Source organism: Polypterus senegalus, chromosome 5 (assembly GCF_016835505.1).
Source record: "Polypterus senegalus isolate Bchr_013 chromosome 5, ASM1683550v1, whole genome shotgun sequence".
Taxonomy (NCBI): Eukaryota; Metazoa; Chordata; class Cladistia; order Polypteriformes; family Polypteridae; genus Polypterus; species Polypterus senegalus.
Genome location: NC_053158.1, coordinates 184004280 through 184021133, shown reverse-complemented (window position 1 = coordinate 184021133; position 16854 = coordinate 184004280). Strand labels below are relative to the sequence as shown.

The 16854-nt window shown below is 37.7% G+C and overlaps 1 protein-coding gene across 1 annotated transcript; it reads left to right on the top strand.

The window, feature by feature from the left end:
• The first annotated feature begins 1400 nt into the window (after positions 1-1400).
• On the top strand, positions 1401-12906 carry LOC120529919 (CMRF35-like molecule 7). The gene is made up of 5 exons (XM_039754125.1): positions 1401-1598; positions 4933-5253; positions 5699-5771; positions 12820-12853; positions 12898-12906. Exons 1-5 carry the CDS (start codon positions 1517-1519, stop codon positions 12904-12906), a joined length of 519 nt encoding a protein of 172 aa, XP_039610059.1. The 5' UTR covers positions 1401-1516.
• The last annotated feature ends 3948 nt before the right edge of the window (positions 12907-16854 follow it).

Here is a 16854-nt window from a genome sequence, read left to right as displayed (position 1 = left end):
ATTGTAGATTAGAAAAATAAATGAAATAATAGGTTTGAGCAATATTTGACCATGGAAAGGACTTCAGATTCTACAGAAGTTACAATATATTAAAAAAACAGTGCATTATTTAATATGTAAATAAATCAAACAATAATTCTGTAAACTACTAAATATTAACATGCTTTTCATTTTCTGCAACTTTTCATCGTACTGAGTCAGACTTTCCTACTGCATTTACAGATGCTCTTGTCCTGCAAGTCAGTAGTTCTGTGATCACTGCCCATGAAGGAGGAGCTGTCAGTATCCAATGTCAATATGCTCCACACTTAACATCTCATGTCAAATATTGGTGTAGAGGAGATGAATGGAGCTCTTGTGAGAATCTTGTCCAATCAGGAATTTGTACACCAGGAGATAAAAGGATACTTAATGATGACAAGACCCGGGCAGTCTTCACTGTGAGTGTAAGCAGACTGGACATGACAGACACTGGACATTACTGGTGTGTAGCTGAAAATAATCAAGTTAAACTGGGAACTCCAGTGGAACTAAGAGTTGAAGGTGAGTACAACAGAATCATCTTAAAAAATGACACCCTTTTGAGAAGGTATTTTTTTTACAGTTTACAAATACAAGAAATTGCTATAGAAAAAAAAATTGTATTGTAAAACATGTTTAATATGGAGACTATACACACTGCTATACATTTTATATTGGTGGATGTTTAAAACAATGGTTTCATTATACAGAGCAAGCTCTGGATTTTGTTTCCGATCGAAATATGAGTGTTATCTTGAGATCTAGTTTTTGGCAATTACTTGCAAGATCCTTTGTAAAATTAACTGCTTACAATAATCTTCAGACTCAAACAGGGTAATAAGGACTTCCTGGAGAGCACCAACAAGTGTTGTGTTCCAGAGTTCCACCTTCTCTCATCCTGGGTTGGAGCAGGTTGCGGTTAAGGACATGGAGTCTGAATTAACTCTATTTTAATATAACAGGATCATATAGTGAGCCAGTGGGAACCATCATCCTGGTGATTTACAATCCAAGTCCTTAACTATATGACCATACTGCCTCTCACAGCCCCACATACGGTATCTCATGTTCACCTTAATTGTAAAGCTGGGATGAGAGACTCATGCTTTCAACGCCACTGATTGGTAAACTTGAAAAGATTGGGAGGCTAGAAGGTGCTTTTGTGAGATAATGATTGGTGGCTGTCATAATAGAAATCTCAGTATACTCAGCCTGTTACCATCTCAGTCCTCATTAAAAAAAACATATTTTTGCTAATACTGAATGAGACCTTTCTGTTATGTTTTCAGTCTCTATCCTGCCTCTACCCTCTGAGATCACTGGTCAGGAAGGAGGTGCCATAAGTATCCAGTGTCATCACTCTGAGGATTTCAAATTCAGTTCAAAGTATTGGCAAAGGAGACTGGAATGGAGTTCGTGTGAGACTCTGACTTCAGTAGCATTTGAAGATGATCAAACCTACAGACACTTTCCTCTGAGCAGAAGCAGATTGGAAATGACTGACAGTGGTCATTACTGGTGTGTGGTTGAATATAGTGAAATTAAACTGGGAACTCCTTTGGAACTGAGAGTTAAAGGTGAGTTTTACAAATAAAGTGTGGCAGCAGAAGTCAGAAAACCAAAGATAATACAATACTCAGATGATCTTCACATAAAGGAGGCAGTTCCGTTCTGTAGGGTCTCATATAGTGGCAACCTTGATGAATGCATTATAGACATATTTCTTCTAGACATGCACATACTGTATACATTGTGGTCCCCAGGGGCACCTGCAGCTCTCCAAACTCCTGACACAAAGGCTCGGACACAAGATATGTGCAAAAGCTTTTTATTGGTGCGAAACTCTTTCCAAGTAAGTGTTTCCCACATCACACTCACACTTTTGAACTAGTTAATTCTGTTGTCTCTTTTTTTCTCTCCTGTGCTTCTCCCAGCAAGCTTTTGTCTTCCTCATCCTGACTCTGGCTCCCTGAACTGCAGCAGGATGCACCTTTTATGTGACCCCCAGAACTACTTCAGGTGTCTCAAAACTGTGGCCCAGGAGCACTTCTGGATAAGGCAGGAGCCCAGCAAAGTAGGACTTGTTGTTCCCCTCATTCCCCCCTTGGGGCACCCACAGAACCCAACAGGGCTGAGCCAACAAACTACAGTTCCCAATGTGCCCTGTGGGAACCTGTAAAGGTGCTGTAATCCAGGGAGGCTGCCATCTGTCACCTCAGAGAATATAATGCCCAAATCAAGTTGGCATCCTGTCCTGGCAAGGATCTCAGTTCAGTTCCGTCCAGGATGCCAATCTCCGTGTGGCGCCACTCATAACATACTTATTGCATCAGGTGTGTGTGTGAGTGAGTGTGTATGTGTGTACAATTTCCACATTTTCCCATATCTGTATGAATCTTTTTCCAAGTACACCATTTTTCACCCAACATCCCAATGACATACAAAACAGATAAATAGGTGACACTTTGACTGTGTGTATCAATAAGCTCTGCAATGCATTAGCACTCAATCTACATTTGGTTCCTGCCTTGCTTTTTGGATAGATGCATAGATTGGATTAATTGGTGAACCTAGGATGACCTATTATACAATGTTTATCACCCCCTTGGAAGTTATCACATTTTATTGTTATTCAACTTTTAATCGCAGTGGATTTAATTAGGCTTTTTTGATACTGATCAACAAAAAAAGACTCTTTAATGTCAATGTGAACATTAATTACAAATACAAAACACAAAATAACTGATCTCATAAGTATTTACCCCTATCACATAAGTATTTAGTGGATTCACCTTTGGCAACTGTGACAGTGTTGAGTTTGTCTGAATCGGTCTCTGTCTCTCTCTCTATCAATTTTACACATCTGGACACGGCCACTTGTCTCCATTCTTCTTTGGAAAAAATGCTCAAAGCTCCGTCAGGTCACTTAAGTATCATGAGTGAACAGCCTTTTATCAAGTCCATCCACAAATTCTCAATTGGATTAAGCCATTCCTGTGGAGCTTTGGCTTAATGGGTGGGGTTGTTGTCTTGCTGGAAAACAAATCTTCTCCCGATATGCAGGTTTCTTGCAGACTGCATCAGATTTTCTTCCAGGATTTCCCTGTGTTTTGCTGCATTTATTTTCCCCTCCACCTTCACAAGTCTTTCAAGGCTTGCTGCAGAGAAACAACCGCACAGAATCATGCTGCCCCCTCCATGCTTCAAGGGAGGAATAGTATGTTTTAATGTGAAGTGTTCAATCATGGTGTTTAGTCTAATGTTCAAAAAGCTCAGGTCACAAAACCTTCTTCCAGCTGATTTCAGAGTCTCTCGTGTGCCTTTTGGCTGAGATGTCACATGTTTGTTTTTTTTTTTTGTTTTTTTCCAACCATCTCTCCCATAAAGCTATGAGTGGTGAGTCACCCGGGCAACAGTTATTGTCTGTGCAGTCTGTTCATTCTCAGCCTGTATAGTTTGTAACTCCTTCACAGTTCTCTGAGGTGTCTTGGTGGCCTCCATTGTCTTCTTCTTACCTGATCACTCAGTTTTTGTGGAAAGCCTACTCCAGGCAGATTTACAGCTCTGCCATACTCTTTCCATTTCTTAATGATTGATTTAACTGGGTTCCAATTGATATTTAGCAAATTAAATATTTTCTTGTCTCTTTCCTACAAGTTGTGCTTTTCGTTCGCCTATTCATGGAGTTACTTGAAGTTTCCATTTGTCTTCATTGTGCAGGTCAGGCCACCATACTGTCTCTCCACAAGTGTGTGCTTCCTCATACAAAAGTGCATTTAGACTACAAACAATTGAAATCCCTTGACTGCACACAAGTAATCTTCATTGAACTAACATTGTGACTTCTAAAACTAATTGGCTGCGCCAGTGATAATTTAGGCTTGTTATAGTAAAGGGGTGAGCAGTTATATTATTGATTATTTTGTGTTTTATTTTTGTAATTAACTTAGACCACTTTGCAAAGTCCTGTTTTCACTGTGAAATTAAAGACAGAAGAAAAATTAAATCCACAGTTATTCCATTTTGTATAACAATAAAAAGCAAAAAACATCTAGGGTGAATGCTTTGTATTAGTGTTTTAAGTTGGTGCAGATAATACAAAATGCAGTGGCACATCTGGTGTTCAACCAGCGAAGGTGATCACGTCACTCTTCTTTTCAGGAAACTACTAGTACATTGGCTCCCTCTACTGGCACATATTAAATTCTAATCCTTAATGCTCGCCTACAGAGTAGTTAGTGGGTCTGCATCTACAGTATTTCTATATATTGGAGATACTTGTGAGGTCCTATGCTCCTGCTCAGTTCTACTGGTGAATGAAGTCTGGTAATGCCAAGCCTGTGTGGTTTCAAATCTTAATCTAGATTCTTTTTGTGTATACTTTCATTTTGTATTGATTTTTAAAGTTTGTCCTGTTTCACTACTATGTGGGTGGAGCCATGGGGGACAGCTACTAGTTAGACAAAGTAATCCCTTGGAGAAACAGAAATTCAGGAATTTTCTTGTACAGGTATCTTTATGTTTCTATATTTGCAGTTGGCTAAGCAAGGGTACAGAGAAGCAATAAATATTGTGTTCATCTGTTTTTTTTTGTTTTCTAATGTGAGTTACTTACATTGTTCTTGCCTGAAACTCTTTCAACTTCAAGTTGGATTTGTGCTTTTAACAACTGTAGATTATGAAAGAGAACATTGGACCATGGTAAAATACAGTTGTTTGTTTTCCCCGGTGAAGAAATGGGATGCCTTTTTAATTTTTTAATGCATTGGGAAACAAGATGGACATTAGCATGTTGTAATTTCCAGCTGTATCACTAACAAATCATAAAATACCTGTAGACCCATTTTGAAACATGAGGTACCCCAGGTAAAGACGCTAATAGTGAAACGGTATGATATTCTGTGTTTGCAGCCTCATCACTCCTGTGGATCAATGATCCTGTGGTCACTGGTATACGAGGAGGAATGGTCAGTATTCTGTGTCATTACACTCAGGATTACAAACGCTATGTGAAACAATGGTGCAAAGGAGAAGAATGGAAATCGTGTGAGATTGTGGCCCAGTCAATGACGTGGAAAGTAGGGGATAAAGTAAGACTTGATGATGATGAGTCTCAGGGCATCTTCACAGTGAATATGAGAGCGTTAGAGATGGCTGACGCTGGGCAGTACTGGTGTGTAATGGAGAGTAATGGAGTTAAACTGGGAACTGCTGTGGAACTCATAGTGAAAAGTAAGTGAAGCAGATATATATACTTTCAGATATGAATACTTCTGTGGGGTCAGTGCTGATAATTTTTAATAAGAAACACAAACATCCAAAACATATTTTAATTTGGAGTCAGTAAGAGCTAAAACCTAATTTGGTAAGATTGGATGAAAGGCTGGAACCAAGTCTGGATTGTGCAACAATCAGTTCTGGGCACAATTAATTTAGTGATTCTGACAAAATCTAGAGCTGCTAATCAACATCTTCTGCACAACCTTTGGATGCAAGGAGGTTCCTTCAGTACAGGTACAAAAAAATGTGCCTTCTTGTGATTTCTTCATCTGTGAGCATTGACCTTTTTTGTCTGTTGGGTTGGGTCCTGGCCCCAGCACTTAAATGGCATCGCATGGGTTTAAAAGAAGGATAAATGAGCGTCTAGAAAATGAGTAAATTGATTATATCCTTGCAGAAGTCATACCAAGCACAGAAACATCAACTTCTGGAATACCACCCACAGTGCAGACTTCATCAGATATGCCAAGGTAAAAGCAAACCTTATTTTCTGTAAACTTATATTACTGATATTATTATGTAATTTATATTTGCACTGGTTTATCTCATCATGTAAAAATCACACTTATTTGTTTGATACACTAAAAACAGAACATATACAGTAGGTACATTAAAAAGTAAAACAAACCTGCTTATAAGTAGTGAATCCTGGGTTTAAACTTTCTAACATCACCACAAAGGTTTTTCTAAACTTTTTTGGGGCTACCCAAGACTTCACCAAGTTTTCTCAAAACTGGTTGTTTGATTTGGTCACTATTGTTGCTGCCAGTTCTGGCTCTGCCAGCATCTCTTACCCAGTTCTGCAGATTCTCCTTCTAATCATTCTAAAACTTCACAGCTTCTCTTACCTCTGATGTCCAAACAGTCCCACAGTTTCCACCCTAAGAGACTGCAACAAATAATCTTCCTGCTAAAGCTCCTCATACCTGTTAGAATCTTGCTCAGAGAAAACGTGTTAAGATGCATGGATGAGAATAAACATAACCATGACATGAAAGTGCTGAAAGAAACTGGCTTCAGTATAGATAGAAATAACTGGTGTGGGGGGGCAGGTGAGACAAAACACAAATATCATGAAATCACAAACCAAAGCAAAAGTCAGAGATATCAAAAATTGACGTCCTAATACTAAAATCTTCTAACACTGCAAATACGAAGGACATGAGGCTTAAGCAAAGAAATGCAAAACTACGATACTGAGACCAGATCATTTAAAGTTTCACATTATGATGCAATAAACACATGACTAGCATAGCAACATAAAGGAGTGCTTGGGGAGCTAAACTAACAAGTTAAATGACAACTAAATGTTTAAAAGCTTTTTCAGATAGGTTGCATTAATTATAGATATCAGAGATATCTGAAATTCCATTTAGACTGCAATAATATATTGGTAAACAGATTATTGACCTGTTACCATAATGGTCTGTTGCAGCCAACAATTTTACTTAAAATTGATTTCAACTGTCCATCAGGTGATCTTTTAAAAGGTTTATGTTTAAAAAATATAAACCACATTTAGACATAAACCCACCACAACCAACAACTAAAAATGCAATTTTTTCATAACTTGAGTTGGAATCTGCTGTCTATAAAATCAAATTCAGCCACCACCTACCTATTTGGGTTAATTTTTAATTCCATGATACTGTAAAATGGTATTTTAGAAACATGTATTTTATGTTCTCTACTAATACATGTCATTTAATTCTATTATCCATCCATTTTCTAACCCGCTGAATCCGAATATAGGGTCACGGGGGTCTGCTGGAGCCAATCCCAGCCAACACAGGGCACAAGGCAGGAACCAATCCTGGGCAGGGTGCCAACCCACCGCAGGACACACACAAACACACCCACACACCAAGCACACACTAGGGCCAATTTAGAATCGCCAATCCACCTAACCTGCATGTCTTTGGATTGTGGGAGGAAACCCATGCAGACACAGGGAGAACATGCAAACTCCACGCAGGGAGGACCCGGGAAGCGAACCCGGGTCTCCTAACTGCAAGGCAGCAGCGCTACCACTGCGCCAGCATGTATTTATGGCAGAGAAACATAATTTGTTTAAAGGAGCCATGTCTCTGAATTGGGGTTGTACTGAGCAGGAATCTATCCTGGCATCAACTACTACACTTCAGGAGTCAACCAGCAAGTCTCATGCAGTAAGCAAGGCATTTCAGGGCATATTAACACACATGCATATTCACCTGTTGGGTTAACACAGATCTTTGATTAAGTAAATAAACAAAAATGTAAAACTTTCTAAACACGCTGGTTCAAATGTATATACTGTATATATAAAATATAAGGTTGACTGACCGACCAACTGACTGACTCACCCACTCATCAACAAAAACACTACTTTCTGTTTACCTAAAAAGCTGAAATTTGGAAGGATGGTACATCTACATCAGTAGGTACCTGCTAAGACCAGATATTTCGATATATCAAGATTTAGAGGTAAACGTCCCTCCACAATAGAAAAACTAAATACCCAAATCTTGAAAATGCTTTGATTTGATTGAAATTTTGATGATGTTGTAGGAAAAGGAAAATTAGCCAACATTACTTGTTGATATTGCTATTAGTAATGCTGTAACAAGTGGGACATTCTAATGTACCGCGTCCCTCTTTTTACCACAGCACTGATGGGGAAATGGGGCATGCTGGTTTATGCAAATGAAGGCCGTATGCAGAAGTGAAGTAAAAGGAGAAGCTCAAAGAAGACACGTTTAACAATTGCTTGCCAGGTGCTGTGGCTCTGAGTACAGTCAATCCAGTAAGAAAGGTGTTTAATATATATTACCCTACCGCCTCCCATTAATTTATAACCTTGTAGAAAATGCCTACATGAGAACTAGAGTTCTGATCAACCAGTGCGCTTTCATCAGACAATTTAGTCAGTGCTCGCAAAGGTTAAATAAGAGCATTGACAAACGCGGCAAGACTTCAAATGTAGCAACTGCTACTTTTTTTTTTTTTTTTTGTTCCAACCTCTATGGGATAACACGTTCAGGGGCAACTGGGCAAAAGACAACTCGGCAAAAACACCAGTTGGCTACTGACAACTCGACGACATCCTTTACCAGTTAGGTTATAGTTAGGTTCAAAGAGATTTTTTAATGATACTAGGACGCTTTGCCCCCTGTTCGCTTCACTTGCCAACCCCTGTGTTTTGTTAATCGGATATACAATTTTTTTTTTTTCTTTGGAATTGGTTTAATTTCATTATTTGAACTTTTACTTAAAAGCTTCATTAAAAACAATATTTTTTGGAGACACATTGTGACAACGCAACGTATAACTGCCCGTGAGTGAATATTGTTTCTGTTTCTCTAATAAAAAATCCAACTTTTTCTAATGTCTGTCCCTGTAATTTATTGATTGTCACAGCAAATGCTATTCTCACAGTAAACTGTAAACATTTTAAAACTAATGGCATATCACAATCTCCTTTGATGTGCAATCATATTCTCGGAATATATACATTCCCTTTTTTTTACCTGTTAAAATTTGGATCGTTACTCCGTGATCATAAGTATACACCTGACTGAATTGTTTATTCTTTGAAATCCAACTTGTCGTTGCTTTAACTGTTCCAGGACCACAGATTCTCATAGCGTATGGTCTATTATTGTGTAAATCCACGTTTTGTGCATTGAATGATGCGAAATGACTTTGCTGTCTACTCTTTGCCTTTTATTTCTGACCTCGATTTGTCCTAATCTTTTTTCAATTACACCTGGTTCTGATGATTAATCACCTTTTGTTTTTCGGTAATGCGATCTTTTCTGTTTTTGTTTTTTTTTTTTTTTTTTGATATTGTAACGACTGACATGATAACGTGTCACAAAAGTTTTACTTGACCAATCGCTGACTTCGTAACCCCAAACACAACTTTCTAGCACCCTCTCCAAACCCTCATCCCCCGTGTCTCGCCCACCAGCCCACCGCATCAATCAATACCCTGCTATCAGTTTTCCGTGCTGTACCCCGCCCTCCCTTAATCCGACCGAACAGCCACTTAAAAAACCAAAAAGGCTTCAACCTGGCTGGGACGCTGCAATACTTTCAAATTTTACTGCTTTCATATTCTGTACCTTTCTCTGCATGTGTATCATGCCATCGTTTGTTTGAGCCTTTTGAATTCCACTGCTTTCATAATCTCTTATCTGCCTTTTTTTCTCTCCAACGCCTTTGGGTCTCTATTCTCCGTATTGTTCTTATACGCTTTATGTGTGTTGAGAGCACATGATCGTGCTCGTGCTTTTACTGCGACTGACTGTTTTTTGATGGGTGTGCTCTTATATGATATCTCTTGTAAGTAGGGCGTGTCCTTCAAGAATCTCATGTTCCACGTCCCCGCAAGACGGCCCAGGGACAATCTCTTGGCACCAAGTCTCATGTTTACGGTCCACGGAGCGTCTCACAGTATCACCTGCTTTATGAGAGTAACAATACGTTAAGAGTAAAGATATTCCTTAAGCCGTACTCGTAGGTCACCTTTTGTATCCTAAATATTGTTATCATACGATTACAATCGATACAATTTATATTAAGGATTAGCAATTTTGGTTGTAAAAGATAATGTAAGATAGAGTTTGTTCCATCTGCAGAATAAAGTTCGTTCGTCAATTATATACATTTATTTTCAACATTTTAAATCACGTTGTCATTTAAGTATAATTAAAAAATTTCTTTGCAACTATTACCTAATTGTAAATGATGTCGCCGAGTTGTATTTCACCAAGTTGTTTCTTCGACGAGTTTTCTTTCGCTGAGTTGACTGTCGCCCAGTTGCCACCAAACCGGGATAACAATTTCATCACCTCACTGAAGTTACAGAGTTTATCTTAAAGTATGTCTTTTTGTCTTCTCTTGTATTGTATTTAGACATATTGTGTTTACAAAAGACACTTTTCTCCTATTTATTTTAATTTAGATCCTTTCCTGAGAAATGTACTGACAAAACCAGCATATGTAGTGTTACCAGACCCTTAAAGAGTAGTCTTCTTTTCCTTCTTTCTGCACCCCCTGCCAAAAGAAAAAAACTTTTAAAAACTACCAAACCCTTTTTATTAAGATTTGCTATTGTAGGACTGCACACAAAAAGTAACATAGTCAAAAGGAGACTTGGTTGTTTTGCTTATCATTTCCTATTGTGATCTTGTATTTGACATAATCTACGGAGCAAGATTTGGGCAGCTAAACAATGACAGCGTGGTGCACTTGTTCATACAAGCACTTCATTATACTGTGTCCACTATATGTGACAGTAAATCTGAGATAAACTGATCATACAACCGTTACAGAAAATTCTCAGTAAATAAAGAAGAGTCTTGCACCATCATTATATATGAACTCCAAACATTAACATCCTTTTTTACTCCAGCTGGTGTAGCCTCACTAGCTTCGTTTAATGCACAATCGCAGATCACTGTCTTTTCATTTAGATGCCTTTACATAAACAGGTTTCAATATATTTTAGTTTTCACTGATCAGCATACAGATAAATTGTATATTCTAGAAACACCCCTTATGCCATTAAAGATAAGTTCTAATTAAGTATTTGGTTATAAGAAATATGACTTCTTATGTGTAAATTGTTATCAAAGAACAAAATCTGAAGTTAAATGATCTCATTTCCTAATTTAAATGTGCTGGTTCAAATGAGTCAAGTCAGGATGTAGTTCAACAGGCTGGCAGTTTCATGCACTATTTTCTTTTTCCTTAAAACTACATTTTTCTTATCAGTGCATAGCCTTGTGTTTTTGAAAAAGCCAACACTGTTGTCCACCTGTATTATTAAGTTCACAACATCAAACAGCTTAAAGTGCTTTTTGAACTTAAAAAAATGTGATATAAATAAAAATTGCAAATTAAGCAATGGAGCTAAGACATGATTGAACAGAATGAGGTGCAATTTTTTTTTTTTTGCTGTTAGACTTTTTTTGAACCCACTGTGTACTGAGGCAGTACTTATTTTAGGCTTTGATGCTAACAGAGATTTTTATCACTTTTTAGCTTCAAATGTATACACTTTAAATCACCTTTGTAACTTTGCCAAATACTGCCTTACTATGCAATTGCAGCTGCAGTCTATTTCACACCAACACCACCAAAGACTGTATGCTCAAGAGTAAGCAGCTCATATACACTAATAATATTAGTCCTTGGTAAAATCCAAATTACAAATACTGTGTACAGAAAAGTACTTTAGTTACATAGTACTTCTGATAACACCTGATTAACAAATGGCACTATAACCCATTGGTCCATTGACTTTCCTGGGCAGTCAGGTAACACAGCTAGTGAATTAATAATTACTAAAATTAAAAAAGTAAAATAGTATTTAATTACTAGTAATCATAAAATTAAAAATAATAAAATGACTTAATCTTAGACCAATACAGCCAAAAGTAATAGGAAAATTGCCAGATTGTATTTGCCTAAAGTTCAAATTGTATACTTTTAGGGATAATGTTGCATAACCTGAAACACATGGACCTTCGGTCCTCCTGATATCAAAGCTCCAGCCCCAGTAGGTTGAGAGTACCAGTATGTTGTCGTGCTGCATGTGCTTGACACACAGTTGAGGCTGGAGCTCTCATTCTTCTTCTTATCACATAATTGTCTTTTGCAGTTTGCTTGACACTCAGCAGATGTTGCTGCTGTTTTTTTTCTTTATACATCTATCACCTTATCAATCAGTTTTACTCTGCAATTTGCCTTAGCAAAACTAGAACCCCAATACATTTGCAGAGGTTGCCACTAGCTACATATTTTGCTTCACCAGCACGTAACACATCAAAAGATTTCAAATAAGACCAAGATGAAGTTTCTGGCCTCAGTGGTTCACAAGTAATCGTGCAACAGACATACACAAATGTTAGCATTGTGTGTGTGTGTATAAAAAAGAGATCACTCAAACGTCATGAGGACAATGGCCAGTATCTAAGTGGCATCAGTGGTATAAACATCAAGTACATACAGTACAGTTTGAACATTACTGATTGAATATTTCTTCTCCAATCTGCTATAGCATAGTACAAATTTCCAACAAAAAAATCTGTTATTCTACAACAGTGGCTACTGCTTAGAGAAACTATTCCATTTTATTTTAGTATACCAATCTTTTCCACTCACAGCACTGTGTTTATTTACAAATACAAAACACAAAATAGCATTCAATTAAATCAAAACGTCAATGCCACAAAGCTCAAACACAAGTCAGTGCATGCAAACAAAAATGCAATAATTTGAGTAGAGTATATCAGTATTTTTATGGCTGTGTCTTATTCTATTGAAATAAGGCTAACTGACAAAAGACAAGAGAATATGAGGTTCCTGTCTCCACATTTATCAGAGTGGAGACACCTTCATTATTCTCTTTGGCCATTTTTGGTCTGTGTTTGTAGGCTAAATATGATTCAAAGTTTAAAACTGTGAAGTGCTGATAGTTAATGTTTTCATGCAACATTTGTCATTTTTAATTTGTGATTTTTCTCACAGCCTTTCACATAAAGAAAAAGCATTTATATCCGTGGCAATAATGGGAAGTTCACTGATCCTTCTCCTTGCTCTAAGCAGTATACTTAAAAGATACATGACAAAGATAAAGGGTGAGTTGTATGTAATAATCATGACAATATGACAGAATGATGTATCAGAATTCATATTTTTTAACTCCCCGACCATCCATATTCAAACCCTCCTAATACAACAGTTCAGGTACATGATGGCTAATAAGCATGTGATGCAAGGCAGGATCTAAACAAACTTGAACGGAGTGTCAAGATTGTAAATATGTGTTTACAGTAGATAGATAGATAGATAGATAGATAGATAGATAGATAGATAGATAGATAGATAGATAGATAGATAGATAGATAGATCTTTACATTATGTTTGATTAGCTAATCTTGGAGTGCATTTTAATTATTTTATATTTAAAAACATACAGCAATAATTGCATTGAACAAAAAGCTACATTTGATAAAAATTTTAAAAACTTAAACCTTAATTACCTAGGTCCTTCTCCAAAATGTCCTTCTGAAAATTACATCTCAAATCATCTCTCGGTTTAAATTAAATGTTCCTAATTATAAGGAGAGAATCAGGATCACTTTTTTTTTTTTAACCTTATTGATTTTATTGTAATCATTCCATACGAATAGATCAATTTTTACTAAAAATAGGATTGAAAACAAATCAAGGATCACTTTGATGTACAACAGTGTAACTTTGGTAGTTTTGAAGCTGTTTATAACAGAACACAATATCACATATAAATAACATAAATAACAACGCAGATTAAACAACATGCATTAGATGTAGTTGCAGAATAGTGAATTATAAAGAAGATGTGCAAATGAAAATGTATGCATATGGTGTGTACGCACAAGCAAACACATGCATGTACGTAGATGTGCACACACTCATACCCCTTTATATATGAAAGAACAGACAAATAAGCAACGACAGGCTAGACCAGGGGTCCTCAATCCCAGTCCTGGAGAGCCGCAGTGGCTGCAGGTTTTTGTTCTGACCTGGTTGCTTAATTAGAATGCAATTCTTGCCAATAAAGCACTAACAAGCTATGAAATTAAATTAACTCTGCTATGTCAGGTCATTCTCATATCCTAGATTTTCTTTCCCTTTCTTCCATCCATCCATCCATTTTCTAACCCGCTGAATCCGAATACAGGGTCATAGGGGTCTGCTGGAGCCAATCCCAGCCAACACAGGGCACAAGGCAGGAACCAATCCTGGGCAGGGTGCCAACCCACCGCAGGACACACACAAACACACCCACACAATCATGCAAATGATTTGAAGGCTAAAATGGACGAGTAATTCTCAGTCCTTCACTTTTTTCTCTTCATTTTTCTTCCAAGTATTTAATTAAACCCAATAGTGCAGATAAATACACACAGGTGTAAATGTAAATAAGCTAAATGGAGAAATGCTGCTCTCTCTTGTCATTTGCATGTTATTGATAATAAGGAGCAAGTAAAATAGCTGTTTAAGACAAAATTGAGCAATAAGGGCTCAAAATCACTAAAGTGAAGCAGAAGTGTTACTTTAGCAATAAGTGCTTTTTATTAAGCAACTGGGTTGGAGCAAAAACCTGCAGCCACTGCGGCTCTCCAGGACCGTGATTGAGGACCCCTGGCCTAAACTACTGGTTTGTGAGGGCTTTTCTCTGGCAAAGAAATTGTTTAGATGTATATTAGTTTTAGTTTTAATTGACTTAAAGCATTTACCAGTGGGGAGTTTTAAAACAAGTGATGGCCTTGGAAGGTGAGCCAGTGATGATCCTTTTGACATGCAAACAAAATGGAAGAGCATAACCAACCAGTTTCACAGGAGACCTCACAACATGCTGTCATTTATTTTCTGGGTGGACCATTGCTGAAGCAAACCAGACAACAATGAAGAATGTGATCTCACTTTCAAGTATGGCTTCGTAGAATTGGACTAGGATGGACTAGAAAATATTTAATTGCTTTAGTTAGCGTAATGAACCTTCTTACTGATGGAAGTGGTGTTACTGTCCCAGCCGAGAGTGTTTGTGTCCAAACATATTCAGGATTTTGCCATATTGACTCTAAAATTATTACTTGAGGAAGAGGTTGTAACTGCTGTTGGCAAAAGTCATTAACCGTTTCCACTCTTTTGGTGGTATTGAGCATTGGAGCAATTAAGCGGTTAGTATTTCGACCTCACAGCTTCGGAGCCCTGGGTTCAAACCTCAACCCAATCGTTGTCTGTGTGAACTGAAGTTTGCATAAGTACCCCCCACCCCATTCCAGCATTCTAGGTATCTTCACACAAACCAACGATTAGGTTAACTAGCAACTGTAAATTGTGAATAAGTTTGGGTAGGTGTGTGACTATGGCCTGCAGTGACCCCAGGGTTGGTGCTTGGGTGGTTTCAAGTTTGAATTCATCTGTTTTAATAAATGGACATATTGGATAATTTACAAGGTAAAGAATATTATTGTAGTGCTGCTTGGTGTTTCCAAGTGCTGACCCTATAGATTCTTTTTCTTTTCACTGCACTTTTAGGGTCGCAGGCCTTAGAAGGATTTCTCTCTGTACTCACACGACGTAGAATGGTGGTCTTGTGCCTTCTACAGACATGCCCTTTTAATGAACTCTCCTGCACTTGTAGCTGAAGCTGCTCATTTGAAAAATGGAATGCCAGCTTATACTGATGCTAACTCAACACTGATGTCATCCCTGGCTGAATGCCATTACACAGCCCTCCCTTGTTGCTGTTCCTGCAACAGCGCAAAACACTATAAAATGGTGAGGTGGCCTTCTCTTCTGCTATGGTCTGCAGCTGCTGTGTTGTAAGATGGCATAGCCTGGTTATTGAGCACTGCATTTTCAGGTTGTGCAGCAACTGCACTTTCTGAGAGGGTATCTAAAATACGTGGTCAGCAGAACCTCCATGTGTGGAGCTGCAGAGGATGAGGTCTCCCCATCAACAATTCAAAAAAACCCAGCAAACCCATTTTTGGAACTCCATGACACTCTGCATTGTACTAAGTTGAGCTGCAGATCTTTTACTTGTCCCACTGGTGATACCAACGTAGAGCTCTGCAGTGCCTGCCGATTCTGAATCAATAGATTATTGTTTATCTGATTGCTCTTTTAGGTGGCTTGCTATCTTGGAAGCACTGCTCACATTAGACACACTAGTTTGTGATTGTGTGACTGTGACAGGCACATCCTTTTTATAGGTTGTCAAGCGGAAAGCACCGAAACTGCTCAACTTAATGATGAAATGCCAACTCATACTGCTGCTGACTCAACACTGATGTCAAGAGTTAACACCGTTGAAAATAACAGGAATGCTAACATTCAAAATGAAGAAATTCAGGTAGTCCTTTTATTCATTGGCAATTCAACTTTCAAGTTTCATGTTCATTTTTTTGTTTATTTTATTATTTAAAATGTGTAAATTTTAAAATTAGGCAAAGTTTGCAGTATTTATGTTTAGAGTCTTGTTCAAATGCCAGTCTAGTTACACGTTGTATATGGGCTGTGACTCTGGTGTGGTGGAGGTACTTGTGTGCTTTCATTATTTTAATAACTACAGAATGTTGTGCTCTTAATATGGTTACATTATGTACTTTGAATTAGTTTAAAGAGTTTGGGCTGGCCAAAGATCAAAGTAAGACTTCCATGATAATTCTAAATAAATGTAGTCCAAAATTACTCTGCATGTTTTCCTTCTTTTTGGAACTTTCTGTTCTTTCTTTTTCCTCTTTCCAGACTAGACTGTTCTGTTTGGGCACAGACAAAGTAAAATTAGCCCAAGCTTTAAGCTGTAAATCTTCTGACTGTCTATCTTATGAAATCCTCTTTCTATAACCTTATGCTTCTTGAGTATCTGCTGCAAGAATCAATGGTGCTACTGGATCAGGTATTTGTAAGTGGATATCATACGAGGTGTGGCAGAAAAGTAATGAGACTGATTTTTTATTTACCAAAGTTTCTATTTTTTTCAAACATCAATGTTATCCACTTCAAAGT

Coding starts and splice junctions, on each gene's coding strand:
- LOC120529919 (XM_039754125.1), top strand. CDS start 1,517: ATGACTGACAGTGGTCATTACTGGTGTGTGGTTGAATATAGTGAAATT. Junction 5,254..5,698: donor TGTGGAACTCATAGTGAAAA/GTAAGTGAAGCA, acceptor ATATCCTTGCAG/AAGTCATACCAAGCACAGAA. Junction 5,772..12,819: donor ACTTCATCAGATATGCCAAG/GTAAAAGCAAAC, acceptor TTTTTCTCACAG/CCTTTCACATAAAGAAAAAG.